The 25,774-nt window shown below is 35.6% G+C and overlaps 1 protein-coding gene across 3 annotated transcripts in view; it reads right to left on the bottom strand.

The window, feature by feature from the left end:
• Window positions 1-25,774, bottom strand: part of PIK3C2A (phosphatidylinositol-4-phosphate 3-kinase catalytic subunit type 2 alpha) — a 109,059-nt gene that overhangs the window by 48,428 nt on the left and 34,857 nt on the right. For all 3 annotated transcript variants that reach the window (XM_058546049.1, XM_058546050.1, XM_058546051.1), the window contains exons 3-8: window positions 17,876-17,979; window positions 9,788-9,945; window positions 7,699-7,819; window positions 6,839-6,950; window positions 5,551-5,630; window positions 5,354-5,417 (exon numbers count right to left, since the gene is read on the bottom strand). In XM_058546049.1, the coding sequence (XP_058402032.1) occupies window positions 5,354-5,417; window positions 5,551-5,630; window positions 6,839-6,950; window positions 7,699-7,819; window positions 9,788-9,945; window positions 17,876-17,979 (639 nt within the window). The remainder of the gene's footprint in view (window positions 1-5,353; window positions 5,418-5,550; window positions 5,631-6,838; window positions 6,951-7,698; window positions 7,820-9,787; window positions 9,946-17,875; window positions 17,980-25,774) is intronic.

The raw sequence follows: 25,774 nt of genomic DNA on the forward strand, positions 1-25,774 counted from the left end.
CATAGCCACGAGACCCCCACTACAAGAAATACTCAAGAAGGCCCTCAGGCCTGAAAAAAAGAAGAGAAAGGGAATACAAAGCTTGGAGCAAGGAGAAAAATAGGTACACAAACTCAGAAAAATAGTAGATCTTTACCGGAATAGGCTAGCAACCACTTAAATACCAAAATCAAAGATCAAAGGAAGGAATTCACCAAAAATAAATTTAACCTCATCACTGCAAACACAGACCCACAACACAAGACAGAATAAGGTATAACAAGAAAGACTTAGAAGGGGAAGAGGAAAGTGATTGAACTGACTTAGTATAAGAAAATAGGAGGCCATCAGATAATGGACTATCTCATACACAAGATTTTTTATACAAACATCAAGGTAACCACTAAACAAATAATCAAAACAAAATCACATATGATAAACAAAGAGAAAACTAGAAGAGTCATAAGACAGAACAACCAAACTGAACTGGCAGTCCAAAACAAATGGGACAAGAAAGAAAGGAAATGCAAAAGAAGCAGAAAATAAGTGACAAAACAGCAACATTAAGCCTTCCTATATCAATAATTACCCTAAATGTAAATGGATTGAACTCTCCAATCAAAAGATACAGAGTGGCAGGATGGATTAAAAAGCAAGACCCAACAATATGCTGCCTCAAGGAAACACATCTGAGCTCTAAAGACAAGCACAGGCTCAGAGTGAAAGGATGGAAGACAATACTCCAAGCTAATGGCAAACAAAAGAAAGCAGGTGTTGCCATACTCATATCAGACAAAGTAGACTTCAAGATAAAACAGGTTAAGAGAGACAAAGAAGGAAAATATATAATGATAAAAGGGACACGTCACCAAGAAGACATATCACTTATAAATATATATGCACCCAACATAGGAGCACCAATGTACATAAAGCAACTATTAACAAGCCTAAAAGGAGACATTAACAACACAATAGTAGTAGGGGATCTTAATACCCCACTTACATCAATGGATAGATCATCCAGACAAAAAGTCAATAAAGAAATAGTCAACTTAAATGAAAAACTGGATGAGATGGACCTAGTAGACATATACAGAGCACTCCATCCAAAAACAGCTGACTACACATTCTTCTCAAGGGCGCATGGAACATTCACAGGGATAGACCATATGTTGGGAAACAAAGCAAGCCTCAACAAATTTAAGAAGATTGGAATCATAACAAGCATCTTTTCAGACCATAATGCTATGAAACTGGAAATGAACCACAAAAAAAAAACTGGGAAAGTGACAAAAATGTGGAGATTAAACAACATGCTACTGAACAACCAATGGATCATTGATGAAAGTAAAGGAGAAATCAAAAACTATCTGGAAACAAACGAAAATGAAAATATGCCATACCAAACCACATGGGATGCAGCAAAAGCAGTCCTGAGAGGTAAACTCATAGCGATACAAGCCCACCTTAACAAACAAGAAAATGCCCAAATAAGCAACCTTAAATTACACCTAACAGAACTAGAAAAAGAAGAACAAACAAAGCCCAAAGTCAGCAGAAGGAGAGAAATAATAACAATCAGAGCAGAAATAAATGAAATTGAGACCAAAAAAACAGTAGAAAGGATTAATGAAACAAAGAGTTGGTTCTTTGAGAAGATAAACAAAATCGACAAACCCTTAGCCAGGCTTACTAAGAAAAAAAGAGAAAAGGCTCAAGTAAATAAAATTAGAAATGAAAGAGGAGAAATTACAACAGATACCATGGAAATACAGAGGATTATAAGAGAATACTATGAGAAATTATATGCCAACAAATTGGACAATCTAGAAGAAATGGATAAATTCTTAGACTCATACAACCTCCCAAAACTGAACCAAGAAGAAATGGAGACTCTGAATAGACCAATCACAAGTAAAGAGATTGAAATAGTAATCAAAAACCTCCCAAAAAATACAAGTCCAGAACCAGATGGCTTCTCCAGTGAATTTTACCAAACATTCAAAGAATATTTAATACCCATCCTTCTCAAACTATTCCAAAAAATAGAGGAAGATGGAACACTTTCTAAATCATTCTACGAGGCCAACATCAACCTGATACCAAAGCCAGACAAAGACAACATAAAGAAAGAAAATTACAGGCCAATATCGCTGATGAACATACATGCAAAAATCCTCAACAAAATACTGGCAAACCGAATACAGCAATACATTAAAAAGATCATACACCATGATCAAGTGGGATTTATACCAGGGACGCAGGGATGGTTCAACATCCGCAAACCAATCAACGTGATACATCACATCAACAAAACAAAGAATAAAAACCACATGGTCATCTCAATAGACTCAGAGAAGGCATTTGACAAGATAAAACATCGATTTATGACAAAAACTCTCAACAAAATGGGAATAGAAGGAAAGTACCTCAACATAATAAAGGCTATTTATGACAAACCCACAGCCAACATCATACTCCACAGGGAAAGACTGAAAGCCATTCCTCTGAGAACAGGAATGAGGCAGGGCTGCCCACTCTCACCACTCTGTTCAACATAGGCCTGGAGGTTTTGGCCAGAGCAATTAGGCAAGAAAAAGGAATAAAAGGAATCCAAATAGGTAACGAAGAAGTGAAACTCTCACTATTTGCAGATGACATGATTTTATATATAGAAAACCCTAAAGAATCCATTGGAAAACTATTAGAAATAATCAACAACTACAGCAAAGTTGCAGGGTACAAAATCAACCTACAAAAATCAGTTGCATTTCTGTATGCTAATAACGAACTAACAGAAAGAGAGCTCAAAAAGATAATACCATTTACAGTTGCATCAAAAAGAATAAAATACCTAGGAATAAATCTTACCAGGAGGTGAAAGACCTATACAATGAGAACTATAAGACATTATTTAAAGAAATTGATGATGACATAAAGAAATGGAAAGATATCCCATGCACGTGGATTGGAAGAATAAACATAGTTAAAATGTCTATATTACCTAAAGCAATCTACAGATTCAATGCAATCCCAATCAGAATCCCAATGACATTCTTCACGGAAATAGAAAAAAGAATACTAAAATTCATATGGGGCAACAAAAGACCCCGAATAGCTAAAGCAATCCTAAGGAAAAAGAACAAAGCAGGAGGCATCACAATCCCTGACTTCAAAACATACTACAAAGCAATAGTAATCAAAACAGCATGGTACTGGTACAAAAACAGACACACAGATCAATGGAACAGAATTGAAAGCCCAGAAATAAAACCACACATATACGGACAGCTAATTTTCGACAAAGGAGCTAAGAACATACAATGGAGAAAGGAAAGTCTCTTCCATAAACGGTGTTGGGAAAACTGGACAGCCACATGCAAAAGAATGACAGTGGACCATCTGCTATCGCCATTCACAAAAACTAACTCAAAATGGATCAAAGACCTGAAGGTGAGACCTGAAACTATAAAACTCATAGAAGACAATATAGGCAACACACTATTTGACATTGGTCATAAAGGAATCTTTTCGGATGACATGCCTACCCAGACTAGGGAAACTAAAGAAAAAATAAACAAGTGGGACTTTATCAGATTAAAGAGCTTCTATAAGACAAACGAAACCAGAATCAAGATGAACAGACAACCCACAGCTGGGAGAGAATATTTGCAAAACATACATCTGACAAGGGGTTGATCTCCATTATATATAAAGAACTCACACAACTGAACAACAAAAAAACAAACAACCCAGTCAAAAAATGGGCAGAGGAAACGAAGAGACACTTCTCCAAAGAAGATATACAGATGGTCAATAGGCACATGAAAAGATGTTCACATCATTAATCATCAGGGAAATGCAAATAAAAACAACACTAAGATATCACCTCACACCTGTTAGAATGGCTATAATCACCTAGACAAAAAACAACAAATGTTGGAGAGGATGTGGAGAAACAGGAACCCTTATACACAGCTGGTGGGAATGCAAACTGGTGCAGCCTCTATGGAATACGGTATGGAGATTCCTCAAAGAAATAAAAATAGAGATGCCCTATGATCCAGCCATCCCACTACTGGGAATCTATCCAACGAACCTGAAATCAACAACCAAAGAGGCTTATGCACCCCTATGTTCATTGCAGCATTATTCACTATAGCCAAGAAGTTGAAGTCACCTAAGTGTCCCTCGACTGATGACTGAATCAAGAAAATGTGGTATATATATATACAATGGAATACTACTCAGCCATAAAAAAAGACAAAATCGTCCCATTTGCAACAACATGCATGGGCCTGGAGGGTATTATGTTAAGTGAAGTAAGCCAGAAAGAGAAAGACAAACACTGTATGATCTCACTCATATGTGGAATATAAACCAACACATGGACAGAGAGAACTGTACTGTAGTTACCAGGGGCAATGGGGGTAGGGGGCAGGCACAAGGGGTGAAAGGAGACATATACATGGTGATGGACAAACAAAAATGTACAACCCAAAATTTCACAATGTTAAAAACTATTAAAACATCAATTAAAAAAAAACATATCACAGAATTCAACCCCTTCTCACCACTCCTACGATAAGCACACCTTCCTTGAACCCTCAAGTTGGGAGAAGTACCCTTCTTTGATCTCCCAAAGAACCCCAATGCATACCTCTATACTACATTTTCCATACTATACTGAAATTTTGTTTAAATTCCCCATCGCTAGTTTTAAGTTCCTGATAGGCTAGGACTAGGTTATTCACTTTCATAACTCCAGCAGCAAGTATATAGCGAGCATTTGACAAAGGCTTTCCGAATTGAACTAAAGGTTCCTCTTAGTAGTAAGGCTGAATTGAAGTGAGAGTAATCACACTGACTCAAGCGTTATGTATTAAGAATTTTTAGGGCTGGCCCCGTGGCTTAGCCGTTAAGTGTGCGCGCTCCGCTACTGGCGGCCCGGGGTTCGGATCCCAGGTGCGCACCGACGCAGTGCTTCTCTGGCCATGCTGAGGCCACGTCCCACATACAGCAACTAGAAGGATGTGCAACTATGACATACAACTATCTACTGGGGCTTTGGGGAAAAAAAGGAGGAGGATTGGCAATAGATGTTAGCTCAGAGCTGGTCTTCCTCAGCAAAAAGAGGAGGATTAGCATGGATGTTAGCTCAGGGCTGATCTTTCTCACAAAAAAAAAAAAAGAATTTTTATTAATAACTTGGGTCTTATTATATATAAGAAAACAAGTCATCAAACATCAACATCAAGAATACAGTTTAAATAGTCCTTCTAAAACATTTAATCCAATGCCAATACTAGTATTTAAGAGAGAACAGAGACAAAAATTTTTAAGGCATCATGCCAAGACATGAATTAAGACTTACTTCAATTTGAAGAGCCAGTTCCACTTGGTTGTGATAAGAATCTAAAAGTTCTTCAACAGGGTGTCTGAAATAAAGAACAGGTATTGTGGCTGAAGGACACTGTACACAAAAAGGATTGTTTTTATTCACCAAAATAGAAGTATTAACATCCAAAAGCAAAGTTTGAAAACCTGCAATCAATGCTTTAGATGCCACACCTTGTCATGACTTCTTTATAAGGTTTTTCTATTTGATGCAGGTGTTTGTTTAAATCCACAGGTGTTTCATCATCTTCTGCCTAAACAAACATATATACATAAATGTTTACAAAAAAATCAAATCCATTCTTTGGTCCTCCATTGCCAAATTAAATATAGTAAGTGTATGACAAATTCTTAAAATTAAAGTGATTTTCAGAACTGAGGCTAAAATAATGTCAAAATTAAACATTATTTATGATTGACTCAGAAAAAAAGTAAATCAATATTCCAAAAAAAAATTTTGCTTTTTAAATGAAAAAACATAAATGCTTTTAGGTCTAGCTTCTGATATATAAATAGCCCCCAAAGCAAAAACCACTTCTGGTCTATATAGAGAGAATACAGCTAAAAACACTTTTAAAGATGGCTGACAGCCAAACGAAGGTGGGGTAGGGACCAGACTGCAAAGAGATCATCTCAATTTCTGCATTATTTTTTCTAATGATAATCAAGTTCCCCCTACCTTACCCCAATAAGCAAGGTACTGGTCTCTTCTACCATAAGTCCTTTACTATGCAAATATACTCAAGAACATCATTCCTTAAGAAACTGAAAAGAGAAGTTATTGACTGCTAAAATGTACTGAATTTTGTGAAATAGCTTCCACCCAATTGAAATAAATTCTAACACAGGAGCAAAACCTAAGAAAGTAAAGGAAAGAGAAAGTAAAAATGATATTTTTCCATCCAAAATTCTACCAAATGAAGAATAATTCTCTTTAGAGATTAAAATTCATCCAGTGTTTACACACAGTAATAAAAAAGGCCTAATTTCCTGCATTCTATTTTGCTTTAACCTCAAAAAAAGTACTGTATTTTTATAACAGAGAATTAGTTTTTATTTGGTGAAAAACAATGTATTTTTCTCAGTTTGGTGCAAAGGTCACTGTGGATCCTTTTTTCCCCCAAACCATATTTAGTTTTCAAAATCTTTCCTTCTTCCTCATTTCTCTTTGACTGACCCTGATGTTTTCATTCTTGTGTACAATTATTACAAATAAAACTTTTAATTCCTCCACCTTGATTTTCAAATATGCCTCCAGCTCTGAGTAGTATGCTACCCAATCCTCCATGACTGAAATTCTCCCAAGTGCTGAAAAGAATCCCGTTGAGGTTAAAGAGTTTATCATCCCCAGTCCGTCCCAGAAATCTGGGAGAATGTACAAATTGCAAATTGGCTAATTAGCAGAATTATTCAGATTCAACCAAACGACCAAATGTGATTCAGTTATAAGGTACACACTTACGGTTCGGGCCAGAGTTTGGCACATTGAGCTGAAGGTCAAAAGTTGTAGTTTAATCTCTGTGTCCCATTTTCGACAGTTTTGAATATGTTCATGACTTCCAAGGCAGTGATTACTGTTAAAATATATTAACTATTCATCAATGTTATTCTCTTCAAACTAGAAATTATAAAGGTGAATATAAAGGTAGAATATAAATTCTATCTGCATCAGAAATTGAAGAGAATGGTAAAATACAGACATAGTTTGTTAACCAAGTGTGAGCACTTAAATAGAGGAATAATTCCACATGAGAAGAGTCAAAGCAAAGAAGAAAGAAGAAGAAGACAAAGGAGGAAATAAGAAAAATAGGGACAGGGCATTTCTAGTAGCCCGAGAGAATGAAATCTATAAAATAACTAGATTAAAAGCTAGATACAACAATTACCTGGTTCAGAAAAGGATTCATATAATGATTATTTCAGGCAACTAAATGGAAATCAGAGGTGACCACTGTGTATAAATAGTGCATGCTACAAAAGGAAAATGGAGTCTATAATGATGTGTCTATTCACTCTCTGCAGAAAGAAAAAACCTATTAAATTCACTTATCCACCAATTGCCTACCACTCTTCCCATCTAAGACTATAAGCTTCTTAAGGGCAATACCACATCTTAATTATCTCTGAAATCCCTCTACTGTCTTAGACGTGATGTCTTAGACAAAGTATATCTTAACACAAGTTTACTGATCCAATGAATCAATTCAGTAGGATCCAATGTATTTTTGGATTACAAATTTAACTTGAAATTTTTCTAATTTAAGCCTTTAAAAATGAAATTTCCAAAGATGTTGCTCAGTAGTTAAATGAATATAAACTTACTTCTGCAGCACTTCCTCTTGACCACAAACTTTCAGAACATAGCTGCCAACATCTACTTGATTCAAGTCATCATGCACCCAGCAAAGGGCCTGCATTATAATGATTTCTACAGTAGAACTCACTGTAAAAGAGTTAGCCATCATTTTCATTTTGCTCATTTAACTCTAGGTATACACTTATTCAGATAGTATTTCTTATAATCTAAGATCACTATACATTGGAAATACAATGCAGGTCACATATATAATTTAAAATTCTCTAGTAGCCACATTGAAAAAAATAAAAAGAAAGAGGTAAAGCTAATTTTAATATGTTTTACTTAACCAGATATATTCAAATATCATTTCAACAGATAACCAGTGTTTAAAAATTACTAATGAGATATCTTACATTCTCTTTTCGAACTACATCTTTGAAATCCAGTGTGTATTTTCCACTTAGAGCACATCTCAATCTGTATTAGCCACATTTCAAGCGCTCAATAGCCACATGTGGCTCGTGGTTACTGTATTAGGGCAGATCTAAACTAAGACAGCCACCTCCCTATTAGAGAGTCCTCCAAAAAGGACATTTAGCAGTATCTAGCAAACAGTGATTTACACCAAATCATTAGGAAAAAGACCCATCATTTTAAATGCTTGACATTTGCCTGGTGAATTTTCCAATGAAGAATAAAAATCTAGCAAGTAGGAAGTATTGTTCAATTATCGTTCTTGACAATAGCTGGATACTAAGATTACAACACATTAAAAACTAAAGTAACTTTTTAAAGTAACCCATTTCTCTACTTAGACCTCCTAGGTTCAATTTAGAAGACAGCAATTACATCCAAACTTCATCAAAATTAACAGCTTGGCAGAAAAAGCCATAAAACTTCTATCTAATACAATGGCTACATTTCTGAATAGTCAAATGTATGGTAACATTTATCATTTGAACACACAAACCACTTCTAGCATAATATGGTTATATTTCTTAACAGAGATGTACATTATAAATGTACACATTTATAAAAAACCAAACAATAGGCATTTGAAATATTTTTTTAAAAAATTAATCAGCTCTTGATATATCAAGTTGAAATTTGATACAAATTAAAACATTTGCTATCAATGCTTACTCACGCTTATTTTAATCAAGGGGCTTTTTTTATTTTCTTCAATTTTAGTATTAATTCTTACCGTATACTTAGATTTAAACGATTCTCCCAACCAAAATTTAAAGTATATTCAAAAAGAATAACTCTTCCTTTAGAAACTAAAAGAAAATGATTGTTATAGTTGGCTAACATTTTTGTTTCAGATTTATATTTTTTAAAAGGCCTTGAAAAGTACAAAGTTACAAAGTATCCAAATATTGGACATATTCCTAGTCATAACCATTGAAGAAAAAAAAAAGGCATAATTTTTGGGCCAAAGTACTGTCGAAATATAGGACCTTACTCTACTGTTGGAATCCCATTAAAATATTATACATTGTGAAAAGCAATAAACTATGAAAGAAAATAAAAGTAGTTTTTAAAACTATAACAAAAAATTTATAGTTTTAAAACTATAACAAAACTTCCTACAGACTTTGGGGATACATCCCTAGAAAGGATACCCACATCAAGTTTGGAAGGGAGCGTTAGAACCAAAGGAGAATTATCTTCTCCTTAGAGGAGCTTAGCAAGACAACTGGAATTTCAATTTCACTGACAGCTCTTGATAAAAACAAGCATTCTTTTGCTATAAAATGAAAAAAGAAAATAAAAAATTGGACTATAATTAGTCTTTCTATCTAAGGCTTTGGGGCCCTGGCCAAGAGCCACTGATTAACCAAAGTTACTCAGGATTTTCCAGAGAAATACGTCGTTATAAAGGTAAACTATTTTCCCACTAGTCCTAACCAGAAAACTACCCACATGAATGCCAATTTTTTGAACAGGATAACTAATGAAAGTTAAGTATTTTACCACACACACAAAAAATTTTTTTAAAAGGATACCCAATGATAGAGTTGGTTTATTAAAAGAATGATAATATTAACATTTTAAACATTTTCTCCCTAATCAGAGTGAAACAAGATGGCTGGGGAACTACAAACCTACCATCACATGTAAAAGTAACTGGTAGTTGAAATCCTTCGATTTCAATGGAGACCTTCACGCTAGCATTTTCTCCACATGTGTTTCTTTGCACTGTGACTGGACTTAACAAATAGCCTGGATTTGTGCAGTGATTGGTATATGGAAAGTTGGTCTTCAATCTGTTCACAAGAAAGAAGAAATTAAATTCTTTTTTTAAAAGCTGCATTTGAGAGCCCTGAACAAGGCTTTGCATGCTTCCAGCTATTCAATTCTGAGTCTTGGTCCAATTCTAGAGCAGCTCATGAGAATTGCAATGAATGGACCCCTGTCAAAACTCCAAATACCAGCATTTGCCTTTTAAACAAAAGGAATCCAAAGAAAGATTAAGTACTGCCAGGATATCTTTGGTAACACTATCAAGAGTAAGCAAGCACACACTGGATACATGGCATTAAATGAGGTTCTCTGCTTCAGACTCTTTTGCTACACAGTATTATTACACAAAATGGTACATTTTTAATGAATCATAGATAATATAGGCGATGTAAATTGTACTAAATTGTAATTGTTGGAAAAATAAGAAGTTTGTTGTCTTTTTAAAATCTTTTTTCCTAAGGTCCTTTTTCCTAAATATTGTTTTGGGTGTTAGACAACGAAAAAAATCATAGACGATGGGTTTTTATAGTGCTATGAGGCCTTTGTTCCCTCAAAGTGATTTCTAAAACTTAGAAATCACAAGAACTGCCTGTGAAGGTATTCATGGTATTCACAGGAGTAACATAGTTTAAATACAGGAGCACGGTGTATGATAGCACTTCTGTTATGAGAAAACAAAGGAAGATTTGATGCATTCTTGAAACTTGTGGGCTTCCTTTAACTGCCTTTTTTCTGGAGGTTAGAAGGTAAGTTCCAATCCTCCCAACTGCTTTTCATAGGGCCATAAACGGAATGAATGCTGGAAGTACTGTCTTTTTGCTTCTGTAGAGATTAAAATAATCAAGTCAGAGGAATAGAATAACATAGTTGGAGTTGACAGAAAGAAAGGTTCTAAGAGGCAGGAACTGTAACAGGCTCTAGAGCCAGACTACCTGAGTTTAAATGCTGATTTTACTACTTACTAGCTGGGTGACCTTAAACAAGTTATTGAATCCCCTCGTTGCTTCAGTTTCCTCTTCTATAAACTGGGGATAAGACTACTAACTTCATAGGCTTGTTGTGAGAATTATGTGCATTAAGTTTACAAAGCACTCAGAACAGTGCCTAGTACATGGTAAGCACTATAAGAATCTTGTCAAATAAATGAATGAGAGAATGAATAAATTGGCTTCTGCATTGTGATCTTAAGTGCCACAAAGGATTCAATATTAAAAAGAAGAAATGTAATTGAAAAAAAGGCAATATAAGTAATAAACTTAAATTGATATTGGAAATGCACTTTTAGATGTAGACACTATCTTCAGATATTTGATTGCTGCCAAGCTTACCCCTCTGCAACACAATGACAAGATCTTCATAGCTTAGCCTAAAATTCTTACTGTTTCTCACATACTTGGTATTCTCTTGTTTTCTAAAATATTTCTCAAGTATGAAAGAGATGCTCACAGCAAATCATGTAATTAACTAATATATAAAATGGTAGAGAAATTTGTCTACATCCAAGCAAGCCTTCCATTTTCAGAACTCCTTAAGGATGATAAAAGTAAAATCAGAAATTCCTGATGATAGCTCAAAAAACAAGAATTTATTAGACAAAAATTCAGTGATAAAAGTTGCATTCAATGAACTTGACTTTGGGGGAAAAAACATTTCGTTTCCTTTTCTTAAATGAGTCTTTTCTTTTACACAACAATGTGAATGTACTTAGCGTCACAGAACTGTACATGTAAAAATGGTTAAAAAAGTACATTTTGTTATGTATATTTTACCACAATAAAAAAATTTTTTTTTATGTTTTTTGTTTTTTTTAATTGATGTTTTAATGGTTTCTAACATTGTGAAATTTTGGGTTGTACATTTTTGTTTGTCCATCACCACATATATGACACCCTTCACCCCTTGTGCCCATCCCCCACCCCCACTGCCCGGGTAACCACAGTCCAGTTTTCTCTGTCCATGTGTTGGTTTATATTCCACATATGAGTGAGATCATACAGTGTTTGTCTTTCTCTTTCTGGCTTATTTCACTTAACATAATACGCTCCAGGCCCATCCATGTTGTTGTAAATGGGACGATTTTGTCTTTTTTTATGGCTGAGTAGTATTCCATTGTATATATATACCACATTTTCTTAATCCAATCGTCAGTCAAGGGACACTTAGGTTGCTTCCACTTCTTGGCTATGGTGAATAATGCTGCAATGAACATAGGGGTGCATAAGCCTCTTTGGATTGTTGATTTCAGGTGTGTTGGATAGATTCCCAGTAGTGGGATGGCTGGATCATAGAGCATCTCTATTTTTAATTCTTTGAGGAATCTCCATACCGTTTTCCATAGAGGCTGCACCAATTTGCATTCCCACCAGCTGTGTATGAGGGTTCCTGTTTCTCCACATCCTCTCCAACATTTGTTGTTTTTTGTCTTGGTGATTATAGCCATTCTAACGGGCGTGAGGTGGTATCTTAGTGTTGTTTTGATTTGCATTTCCCTGATGATTAGTGATGTTGAGCATCTTTTCATGTGCCTATTGGCCATCTGTATATCTTCCTTGGAGAAGTGTCTGTTCATTTCCTCTGCCCATTTTTTGATCGGGTTATTTGTTTTTTTGTTGTTCAATTGTGTGAGTTCTTTATATATTATGGAGATCAACCCCTTGTCAGATGTATGTTTTGCAAATATTCTCTCCCAGCTGGTTGGTTGGTTGTTCATCTTGATTCTGGTTTCATTTGTCTTATAGAAGCTCTTTAATCTGATAAAGTCCCACTTGTTTATTTTTTCTTTAGTTTCCCTAGTCTGGGTAGGCATGTCATCCGAAAAGATTCCTTTAAAACCAATGTCAAATAGTGTGTTGCCTATATTTTCTTCTATGAGTTTTATAGTTTCAGGTCTCACCTTCAGGTCTTTGATCCATTTTGAGTTAATTTTTGTGAATGGCGATAGCACATGGTCCACTTTCATTCTTTTGCATGTGGCTGTCCAGTTTTCCCAACACCATTTATTGAAGAGACTTTCCTTTCTCCATTGCATGTTCTTAGCACCTTTGTCGAAAATTAGCTGTCCGTATATGTGTGGTTTTATTTCTGGGCTTTCAATTCTGTTCCATTGATCTGTGTGTCTGTTTTTGTACCAGTACCATGCTGTTTTGATTACTATTGCTTTGTAGTATGTTTTGAAGTCAGGAATTGTGATGCCTCCTGCTTTGTTCTTTTTCTTTAGGATTTCTTTAGCTATTCGGGGTCTTTTGTTGCCCCATACAAATTTTAGTATTCTTTTTTCTATTTCTGTGAAGAATGTCATTGGGATTCTGATTGGGATTGCATTGAATCTGTAGATTGCTTTAGGTAATATAGACATTTTAACTATGTTTATTCTTCCAATCCACGTGCATGGGATATCTTTCCATTTCTTTATGTCATCGTGGATTTCCCTCAATAATGTCTTGTAGTTCTCATTGTATAGGTCCTTCACCTCCTTGGTAAGATTTATTCCTAGGTATTTTATTCTTTTTGATGCAATTGTAAATGGTATTATCTTTTGAGCTCTCTTTCTGTTAGTTCATTATTAGCATATAGAAATGCAACTGATTTTTGTAGATTGATTTTGTACCCTGCAACTTTGCTGTAGTTGTTGATTGTTTCTAACAGTTTTCCAACAGATTCTTTAGGGTTTTCTATATATACAATCATGTCATCTGCAAATAGTGAGAGTTTCACTTCTTCCTTACCTATTTGGATTCCTTTTATTCCTTTTTCTTGCCTAATTGCTCTGGCCAAAACCTCCAGTACTATGTTGAACAGGAGTGGTGAGAGTGGGCAGCCCTGCCTCGTTCCTGTTCTCAGAGGAATGGCTTTCAGTCTTTCCCCGTTGAGTATGATGTTAGCTGTGGGTTTGTCATATATGGCCTTTATTATGTTGAGGTACTTTCCTTCTATTCCCATTTTATTGAGAGTTTTTATCATAAATGGATGTTGTATCTTGTCAAATGCCTTCTCTGCGTCTACTGAGATGATCATGTGGTTTTTATTCTTTGTTTTGTTGATGTGATGTATCACGTTGATTGATTTGCGGATGTTGAACCATCCCTGCGTCTCTGGTATAAATCCCACTTGATCATGGTGTATGATCTTTTTAATATATTGTTGTATTCGGTTTGCCAATATTTTGTTGAGGATTTAAAAAAAAAAATTTTAATGACTCCTTCCTGTCTCTGCTTGACACCATGGAAGATAGACAGTCCAGAAAAAAAATTCATGATTTCTTCTATTCTTATGGTTTTGTTTGCTTTATAAAAATTAGGAAAAAACTAAGATGGTAATGAACTCCTTAAAGTTGGGTTGTTTTGTTTGTAACTAAACTTTTAAACATACAAAAGCAAATTAAATTAGTAAATTGATAACTGCTGAGTAAATTATTCACTTTCAATATAATAGACCAGATAAGGTATTTTTACGGACACTTGAAACCATACATTGTAGCTTGATGGTCTTAAGTAATTACCTATAAAGAGTATTTATTTTTAACTCTAATTTTCACTTTCCCTAAAATTTCCATTTCCCTATCACCACAAAAGAAATGGCTTTATTTGTTTGTTTAAAGTTCAGGAAATTTAATATCTCTATGCATACACTCAAATCCTTAAGGTTTATTTTCCTACTGTTTGCTCAATCAAGCTAAAGCTATGTACAGACAGAGCCAAATCATGCAAAATCAGAAGGATAGAAGAAGAGATAAAAATGAGAATTTTTTAAAGGTAAAGATAAAAATGAGGGTTTTTAACTGAATTAACACCAGTTAGTGTTTATATATATAGAGTCAGCATTGTTTAGAATAAAATTAACTAAATGCAGACGTGAAGTCCTTGAAAACATACAGGGAGTCCTTGGGGTCAAGACACTACTGTTAGGATACAAATATTAGATCTGAACCATATATGAAGAAAAGAAAAAGAAGGCTATTCGGAATGACAAGTATAAAGTGTAGTTTCTCATCTTATCCTAGGAGACCACAAATGAAGTAGCAAAGACTTCTACTGGTATATAACATTCCTCTAAGAACTTTCTCTGGACCTATAACTAGTAGATACAGCAAGCTTTGTCAATCACAATCAATGTGGAAGGAAAGAAACAAGAAATAAAAACCAGAAAAATGCAGTAATAATGAAATGTCCTGAATCAAAGTATTACAGAACTTTAAACTGAAAAGACCCTTGAGATCGCGAGTCCAACTCCTTAATTTCACAGATGCAAAAAACTGGGCATAGAACAGGCACTAAATTCTAAGTCTGTTATACAGTAATCTTTAATTGTAAACAAACATCATCCTGATAGTTTTACATTAATTTCACAGCTGAATTAAAATGATTAAATGGATCATTTTAGGAGATTTCAAAAAGTAAAGAATTGGCTCTCTAAGAGTATAAATATTTGTTTTTAAAACCTACTGCAGAAATGAGCATACTGGAAAAAATAGAAAGAGTCATTAATTTCTTCAAGGGACATCTCCTGACCCCAATCTCCAAGGTCACAGGGGAACAAGAGAAGTTCCTAGAACATGGCTTCAAAACCACCTTTACTTCTTACTGCTCTGAAATATTTGCTGCACTCATACTCTACTAACGGAAATAAAATTACCGAAAAAGAAAACCTCATTCTGTCTTTAGTTCACCTGGGGTTTCATATTATATAATCCATTGTGTGTGTGTGTGTGTGTGTGTGTGTGTGTGTGTGTGTGTGTGTGTAAATAAAAATAATCATTTTAGCTTAGTGGCAAAGTTTGTGTAAATAACTCTAAGGTTCAAATGGGCAAAAAAGCAGATCACAGAGAGCCTAATTTCTCAACTTGCAAAGCTTAAAAACAATAGTCACTCAACACAGTCTAATAGAAAGCATACAGGGCTTGTTTGGGGAGAAAATTAAAGGAACTAGATGAAAACATAATAGATTATTTCCAAACTACTAAGGTAAATTATTTCCAAACTGTTAACCACACACACATAATGGTATAATGGCATAAAGGCATAAGTAACTTCTAATACATGCATTTTGCATCCTAAGTCACTTAAATGTCTCTTCTATTTTAAAAGGCTACTGAAAAATATGAGTTTTAAAAACCCAGTTAAGAGTAACCAAGAAAAAGTGGCTCAACTGATATTTTTCTTCTTTTTTTCCTCTAAGGTATTCTGAAGAAAAGAAATGCTGGTTAAAAGATAACATAAAGGAAGACAGAGTTTTAATGAAATACTACCAATAGTCTAGAAAATCTAGTTAAACATTAACAAGTCCCTTAACATTAAAATGATGGGGCCAGATGTTGAGGTCACGTCCCACAGCAACTAGAAGGATGTGCAACTATGACATACAACTATCTACTGGGGCTTTGGGGAAAAAAAAAAAAGGAGGATTGGCAATACATGTTAGCTCAGAGCCGGTCTTCCTCAGCAAAAAAGAGGAGGATTAGCATGGATGTTAGCTCAGGGCTGATCTTCCTCACAAAAAAAAAAAAAAAATGATGGGGCTGGCCCCGTGGTGTAGTGGTTGAGTTCAGCATGCTCCGCTTTGGTGGCCCAGGTTCGCAGGTTCGGATGCCAGGCGTGGACCTATATCACTTGTCAGCCATGCCGTGGCAGCAACCCACATACAAAACAGAGGAAGACTGGCACAGATGTTAGCTCAGGGCTAACCTTCCTCAAAAAGCAAGCAAAAAAAAAAAAAAAAGAGGAAGATTGGCAACAAATGTTGTTAGCTCAGAGCGAATCTTCCTCAGCAAAAATAAATAAATAAATAAAATAAAATAATGTATATACTCAAAAATGATCTGGGAACCCCAAACTCTGCTTTGCTTAAAGCAGACTACACTGGGGAAAGTACTGGATTCAGAATAAATCCCCCAGTGGTGATCTACTTTCCATTTGATAACAGATCTCATCCCCTTGGCCACAATGTTTGTTGTACAACTCTTTCTTTTCACGGGATTTTTCTATCCGGTGCTGGTTGAGAGGATTCCCTTTCCTCTCTGCTAGCAAGAAACCATTAGAACATGAAGTCTAATCTATCAATGGCTATACTCCCTGCCTTCAAAACCCTACCTGCAGTAGAAGAAAATGAAGCCAACATGCATGGAGGAAGGGCAGGGAGAGAAAAGGGAGGAAGAAAGCAAGGATAGGAAGTGGGAAAGAAGAGTACAAAGGGAGGAGGGATCAATTAGTGTGTGAATTCCTGGATCTTGCTGTCACTGAGCTCTGCCCCATCCTTCCTCTCGCTGCTATATGGGTTTGTGAACCAATACTGACCTTTCTTGATTTGAGAGTTTAAAACGGGTTTCTAGCATTTGTAACAGAAGCCCTGGCTAATACAGTGATATAATGGAAAGAAAACACACTGAACCAGAGGCAAAGAAGACCTGGCTCTGTTACTGACTGCTCGAGTAAACTCTGGTAGATAACTTCTCTTAGTCTCAGTTTCCTCATCTATAAAGATTAGACACATTTAAGATTAAAAGAACAATTTAGAAATGCATTTTTCTAACCTTCAGAAAATATATTTGCTCCTCTAATCTTGCTTGTTATAATATCATCTCTTAAATAAGTAGGGCAGTATTTTGAACACTACTATGTTTATGGCAAAATTAAGTCTCCCTAAAACAAAAATAGGCATTTTCTAAGTGTACCAAAACTTATATAGTACGTTTAAACCAAATTTTCACTGGAAGAGTATCAGAAGTCTACCGTCTGACCTCAATTTCTCCTTCTAAATACTCAGAAACCTAACAGATAAGGATACAAGTTCAACTGTAGTTTGTGTTAATGTACCAATTAACTGTCTTGAAATTTTAGCCACAGGGAGAAAATAATTAAAATTTTAGAATTATTAGCACTAAGCTGGTTTTCAAGTTAAATTTTTTAAAACAAGTATTTAATTAAAAAAATCTTTAATTTATAAAGACAAATTCCTTACTTTGAAACGGATTGACAAAAAGCTGCCACTTCCTCGTTCTGTACTTCAAATTCTTGTAGCAGAGAACTTCCTGGTGGCAAACTACTGGTCCCATTTGAGTCTTTCTGTAACCAAACAAGTGTTTTTATTTTAAAAGTAAAAAGTCCTCAAAATGTTAAGTAGCAGTATAGCACAAACACATTTTTACGAAAATATATACGAAGACATGGAGGTAAAAAAAATCATATCAGTAACAAAGTCTTCAATTATGGATTTCTATCTTTGTCAAAGTAATACCAACTAAGCCTTATTTTAAAGTTCATTGGTTTTAGTTGCTCAAAAGTAGAAATAGGCTGCACCTTGTATGGGTCAACAAGAATGGAATGTTAAAGACATTTCTATTCAAAATCTTCCTGAAATGAACACTTTAGAAAGTTAACAGTTAAAGGACTACCCTCTGTTTTAAGAAAATGAAGAGATTAAGACCATTTCGGACTCCTCCAATAAACCAGGAATTCTATATCTTCAACTTAGGACTCAAATTCCAAGAAAGCAGCTGGTTCTTTATGTAAGAAAATGAATTTCAGGAGTTAGTGGGCATTTTCTATGTTAATCAACTTATACAAACATCCTGACAGTCTTTCAAAAGTTAAGTTTACGTCTGATCAAAATTTGTGTGCAACATTTAGGGAGAGAAATTTACCACCCAAGCATAGCCAAACAGCAGAGTCCATTTAGAGATGTTTTGACTTACTACATAAAAATACTTAATTTGGCACAAATTTCAAATGTAAATTTCCTTTAAAGTTAAAATTGGAACATTTTCGGGCCGGCCCCGTGGCTTAGCGGTTAAGTGCGCGCGCTCCACTACTGGCGGCCCGGGTTCGGATCCGGGGCGCACACCGACCCACCGCTTCTCCGGCCATGCTGAGGCCGCATCCCACATACAGCAACTAGAAGGATGTGCAGCTATGACATACAACTATCTACTGGGGCTTTGGGGGAAAAATAAATAAAATTAAATTAAAAAAAAAAATTGGAACATTCTCAATTCAAAATTAAGTGAATGAGAACAGTGTATAAATTTCAAGAGTTGTAATGGATTTCAGTGACCATGGCACACGAGAAGATTTTGTCAGGAAATTAAACTGAAAATTAAGGGCAACAATTCCTTTATAATTTTCTTCTTTTAAAATGTGGCAGAGGGCCAGCCTGGTGGCTTAGCCGTTAGGTGCGCATGCTCTGCTACTTAGGCGGCCCGGGGTTCGGATCCCGGGCACGCACCGACGCACCGCTTGTCCGGTCATGCTGAGGCGGTGTCCCATATACAGCAACTAGAAGGATATGCAACTACGACATACAACTATCTACTGGGGCTTTGCGGGGGGGGGGGGGGAGGAGGAGGATTGGCAATAGATGTTAGCTCAGGGCTGGTCTCCCTCACCAAAAAAAAAAAAAAAAAATGTGGCAGAGCCCTTTCTGCTGGAATGTGACATGCAGATTTGGGGCGGGGGGGCCAATAAGCTTTGAGTTCTAAAAAATCGCAACCAAAAATAACAGAGCTCAGGGGAAAAAAGGGTTAAGAGACACTACTCAAAATCAGTGTAACTTTGTAATCAAAGCCTTCACTAAAACAATAACAAATCCTTATAAAAATATTAGCACAGTTAAATCTCCACTCAAATTTGCACCTAACATTATGGTCTTCGATCTTTTGAAGGCTTAAACAGAGCTCCTGCTTCCTCACTTGTAATATGGATTCTTGAGAGCATTTGCTTCTAGTCAAGACCAATTTCAATGAAGTTAAAAATATAATACAGGTTGTAGACTTCTTCATCCAACAAACAAAGTTCTTAATGCAAAGGGAAATGTCTTCATAGCTTTTTGTCTGCACTCACTGTTTCACGAGAGAGAGCTTACCAGTGTGGAATGTGGAACTGTTCTTGAAGCCACTCATCCAACCACAATTTTTACTAAAACAGAATACTTCCACAGGATTTCCAGTGTTTTCCTTAATATTTTCTTATATTACTAAGGCTTTCTCTTTAATTGTGAGAAAGTTTGTTCTTGATTGCTTTAAAATGTTAATATACTGGGAAAAATTATGTTTGAACTAATGCTACTTCTCCATTATACTGACATCAATCCCATATTTACCAATAACATAAGTTAATTGCGTTACAGAAACAAGCACTGTAGCAAACAGACCATACTACCCTAAAAATGGGATTTGATATTTCTAACAAATCCTCTGGTCTGACACTCCAAGTGTGTTACAATCTAATTCAATCACATTTCCCAGAACTTCCCAAATGATTCCAGTTAGCTTGAATCATATCCTGTTCCTATAAAATACAAACTGAACTATCTTGCCTCTAAATCTTTCTGTCTGTCTTCAATGTCTTCCTCTTAACCTACCCTCACAACACAAGTCAAAAATCTATTAATTTTTTAAGGCCCAACAGAATGCCACTTCATCTACAATGCCTTTTATGACTACTCAGTCTGAAGCAATTCTTGCCTTCTAGCACTTCTAAATACTCAGTCTAAACCAAACACTAGGGCCAGCCCCATGGCTTAGCGGTTAAGTGTGCGCGCTCCGCTGCTGGCGGCCGGGGTTCGGATCCCGGGCGAGCACCGACGTACCGCTTCTCCGGCCATGCTGAGGGCGCGTCCCACATACAGCAACTAGAAGGATGTGCAACTATGACATACAACTATCTACTGGAGCTTTGGGGGAAAAACAAATAAATAAATAAAATTATAAAAAAAAAAAATAAACCAAACATTACATCTTGTTTTATATTTGTCCTAATGTGAAAGCTCCTTGAAGAACCAAATTTTATTGAACTTTATATTTTTGTAGAACTTTACAACCAGTTTAGAAGGTGCTCAACCACTGGTTCAATTTGTTGAATGCTTTGCTCCTAATAGAAACAAGTTAAAATTCACTTCCATATAACCAATGAATTTGCCAAAGCAAACATAAAACATTGAAAGAATATAAGGCACTATGTAGTTCCTTCAATAATCTCCTAAAAAGAATAGCAGTAATTTTCCTTATTAATATTTGATTCTATAAAACAAGCTTTTTCTAATTATTAGTATTATTAAAAATAATATCTAAACTACGAGTACCACCTCACACCCATTAGGATGGCTACCGCTAAAAAAACAGAAAGCAACAAATGTTGGTGAAGATGTGGAGACACTGGAATCCCTGTGCACTGTTGGTAGTACTGTAAAATGGTACAGCCACGGTAGGAAACAGTACAGTGGTTCCTCAAACAATTAAAAATAGAATTACTTTTTACAGCAATTCCACTTCTGGGTATATACCCAAAAGAATTGGAAGCAGGTCTCAAAGAGGTATTTGTACACCCATGTTCACAGCAGCATTATTCACAATAGCTAAAACGTGGAAGCAACCCAAGTGTCCAACGACAGATGAATGGATAAGCAAGCAAAATGAGGAATATACATATACTAGAATATTATTCAGCCTTAAAAAGGAAGGAAATTCTGCAATATGCTACAACATGCATGAACTTTGAGGACATTATGCTCAGTGAAATAAGTCAGTCACAAAAAGACAAATACTGTATGATTACACTTATATGAGGTACTTAGAGTAGTCAAAATCATCAAGACAGAAAGTATAACAGTGGTTGCCAGGTGCTAAGGGGAAGGGAGGGGAGAATGGGGATTTGTTGTTTAGTGGGTATAGTTTCAGCTTTACAAGCTAAAATGAGTTATGGGAATGGATGGTGGTAATGGCTGCACAACAATGTGAACGTATTTAATACCACTGAACTGTACACTTAAAAATGGTTACGATGGTAAATTTTGTTATGTGTATTTTACTACAATAAAAAAATATAACTAGCAATTACTAAGCATTTATTACATGTCACTCTTTGCTTTAAGAAATTTACTGGTACGTATGTATGTTTGTATGCATTACTTATTTCTCATAAAACTCTAGTAGGTGAGTACTATTATTATCCCTATTTTACAGATAAAAAATATAAGGCACAAAGAAGTTAATTAACTCACACAAGGTCACACAGCTAATATAATCAGAGCCAGGATTTCAACTCAGGCAGTCTAGCTTCAGAGTCAAATGCTTAATCACCACGCCATTCTACCTCTCAAAAGTCTCCTAAAAAAAACTTAAAAACATATCAAGTAAAACAACCTTGTGACCTTTGCAGGAGCAATGCAATAGAAAACCTATATTTTTGCTTGACCCAATAATCATCTTTCCTTCTTTAATTGTTTTCATGTTTTACTTATTAACAGATTTTGAATCTCCTTAGTGGCATTTCTAGATCTTTTTTTTAACCAAAAAAGTTGTATTTTTTACAGTGCCTTTCATGAATTAGGTCCTTCAAGTAGGTTATAAGTTTCAGTTGACAGTGACAGAAATGGGTTATAAAAACTAATTCTCTAGTCATATATTAAGGTAACAATAGAATCTGGAAAGTTAACGCAAATGTTCTGTTCACAAGTAAAAAACAGCTGGGCTGCCAATGATTTCATCTCATATACTAACGTTAGCATTTTTTTCCTCCACTTTTTCTGGAACAAAGAAAAATTTCTTTAAAAAATTTTACTGTTTTTTCTTTAAAAAATTTAAGCTGTTCCCTTAACTCTGGCCCCCAATCTCTCCTTCCAATCCCACTCAAACAACCTAAGCATCAAATCATTTCTTTTCTCCACAGATCTTGCAAAAACTTTTATGTGGCACTCAAGGCTTCCTATTTTGTAAAGTAGTTATATGCACACACATCTCAACCCCCTCTTCTAACCCAAGTTCTTTAAGGATGAGGTTTGCAAATAATTAATATTTGTAACCCTCTTATTGTATCTTCAAATATTTTTCAATGAATGAAAGAGACAAATAATAAGAAAAAATTGCTAATAGCATTATCCAACACCTGGAGCAAAGAAAAAAGAAGTTTGTGGGGGAAGATACGGAGTTCTCTAGTAAACATTTAGGGTTTGGAAATCCATGTAGATGTTTGGTCATTATCTAGAAATATTCTATTCCAGAAACTCTATTTCAGAGCTGAAGACACAGATTTGGAGATCACCCAATTTCTGCAATTTTCTACAGGGAGCTTTCTCTCTGCTAATTGGTAATTGCTGTCAGCATCCATCAGGATCATTGAGAGCAATATCCCAGCCAAAGGGATTTTGAGTCCAAGCTCCATCAATAGGAGACAGTCTCTTTAGGAAGCTGAGGGATACACAAGGGTCTGCATGCACCCACTGGACATCAAGCTGGGACATCTCTCTCTCTCTCTCTCTCTCTATATATATATATACATATATACACACACATATAAAATTATAAGAAATTGGCTCATGTTATTATAGAAGCTGACAAGTCTCAAGATCTGCAGTTGCCAAACTGGAGACCCAAGAAAGCTAATGGTGTAGTTCCACTCTGAGTCCGGCAGGCTCAAGACCCAGGAAGAGCCAATGTTGCAGTATGAGTCCAAAGGTGGGAAAAAACCCATGTTCCAGCTCAAAGGCAGTTAGGCTGGTGGAGTTCCCTCTTATTGGCGGTCCAGTCAGCCTTTTTGTTCTATTCAGGCCTTCAACTGATGGGATGAGGCCCACCCATATTAAGGAGGGCAATCTGCCTTTACTCAGTCTACCGATTCAAATACTAATCTCACCCAGAAATGCCCTTACAGACACACCCAGATTAGTGTTTGACCAAATGTCTAAGCACTCCATGGCCCAAATTGACACATAAAATTAACCATCACAGCATCTCAACCATAGAGAGCCAAGGAGTCACATTGCTGCACGAGTCTAGACCACTAACTTTCTTTTTTTTTTTTTTTAAAGATTTTATTTATTTAATTTTTTCCCCCCAAAGCCCCAGTAGATAGTTGTGTGTCATAGCTGCACATCCTTCTAGTTGCTGTATGTGGGACGCGGCCTCAGCATGGCCAGAGAAGCAGCGCGTCGGTGCGAGCCCGGGATCCGAACCCGGGTCTCCAGCAGTGGAGCGCACTCACTTAACCACTAAGCCACGGGGCCGGCCCCGAGACCACTAACTTTCAAGAGAGATTTTTCAAGTAGATTTAACTAGGGCAACAGAAAAGAAGTTTCTAGAAAACGATGAAGTCAATTGCTGCAAATTTGAAGCAAAACAGCTGGACAGTGAATAGGATCACTAGATTGGCAATTAGTGTCCATATTACCAGAAACAAACTTCTGCAACATGATGGAAGCAAGAGCTTCCATGATGGAAGCAAATTCCTCATCAAAGAGTAAGGGTAGAAAATACTTTGGGGAGACAAGAACAAGAAAAGAGGTAAAAAAAATTAAGTTTTGAAAAAGGGAACGAATCTCTCTTCTTCCAAACCAGAAAGAAGAAGTAAATCTGAGGTGGGTAAGTGCATATAAAGGATGGCCTTGACCTCAGTATTTAAAAAAAAGATAGTGAGGTCATCTACTAAAGGAGAGGTGGAAAGGGTAGATTAAGGGTTTAAAGAAAGTGGTGAAGGTTTGAAATAACTGATAAAAACTTATCAGTACCTACTCTGTAAAGCAGTTATAAGAATATGGGAAAGCTTTACACCAACATAAGTCTAAGGTTCATGCCATATTACCCCAGAAATTAGATGAAACACAACACTTAGTTTTCAATCAATGTACTTTAAGCATTAAAATATATATGTGTTACTATTCAGAATAAAGTTGGTTACTTTCTTATTTGAATTTTTAAAAAATATTACAAAGAGACTTCAGTAAGCTATTCAAACAGTGTATTACATTCAGCTAGACAATGAAAATCACATTTTGTTCCAGTTTCCCTCTTCTTTAAAATTCATGATAGATATTCTGCCAATGGGGATATAAATGTTTACAATGTTAATACAATTAACTTTTAGAAAGAGTCAACATGCACAGAACTTTGCAAAACCATTTCTATGAAAATAATTTGATTATTTCTAAAATCTTTGAACTCTGCTCAAAGTAGCTAAATTTATATTAACTAAAAGTCTGATTTAAACTTAAAGTGCCAGAAGATAGTTTTAAGTACTATGCCTTTTCCTGGTTTTGGTCACAAAAAATTTGACCTAAAGTATTTAGATTCTTATTAACAAAACAAAAGACACTAGAAGGAAACAGGAAGTAAGCTTGCTGAGTGCAAAGAAAAATACCCTTCTGAGTTTTTACCACACAGCATAAAATTCTTACAGGAAATGAATACTTAAGTATGTAAAGTAATTATAAAGAACAGGCATTGCAATCTTATTTCCCAACAAAAAAATAGGAACCTCCAGGGAAAGTTTTTAAATAGACATGAATGGTGTGTGAAAAATTAAAAGCTCTATGCCAATGTTTGTGCCACAGACCTCCAAAGTCAGCTTATTACTAGTGTTCTGTTTACCTCCCCCTTTTTGCCTAAATCAAACCAAACTTTATCTTGTTGTACACAAAGAAAATGATGAAACCTTAGTGTTAGTAAAAGGACTTAGAACTTTTCTTTGAATATAAAAATCCTTTCACAGCATTTCTAACAAGTGTACACCATACCTCTGACTGAAGACATCCAATAACTGCATTGAAAACCTGAGAGAAACGTTTTCTCTAGCTATTAAATGGCTACTTGTGAGTTCTTTTCTCAATATTTAACTATAATACCTGCCTCCTTGAATTTTCTTCCCCAGTGGTTCTTGTTCTACTTTTTGGGACAATGGATTTTAAAATTAAGTTACTAAACTGAATTTCTCAATTCACAGAGGAAAAATATAAACAAATAGGATTTGCTTAATTGTAAGCTTTCTATAAAATGTATTTTAACTTTCAGCACCTGTTACCACTTGTCTATTAAAATCTAGCACAAAATAACATAATATATTGAAAAATTTAGAACATCACTATTTCATGTTT

Source organism: Diceros bicornis, chromosome 7 (assembly GCF_020826845.1).
Source record: "Diceros bicornis minor isolate mBicDic1 chromosome 7, mDicBic1.mat.cur, whole genome shotgun sequence".
Classification (NCBI taxonomy): domain Eukaryota; kingdom Metazoa; phylum Chordata; class Mammalia; order Perissodactyla; family Rhinocerotidae; genus Diceros; species Diceros bicornis.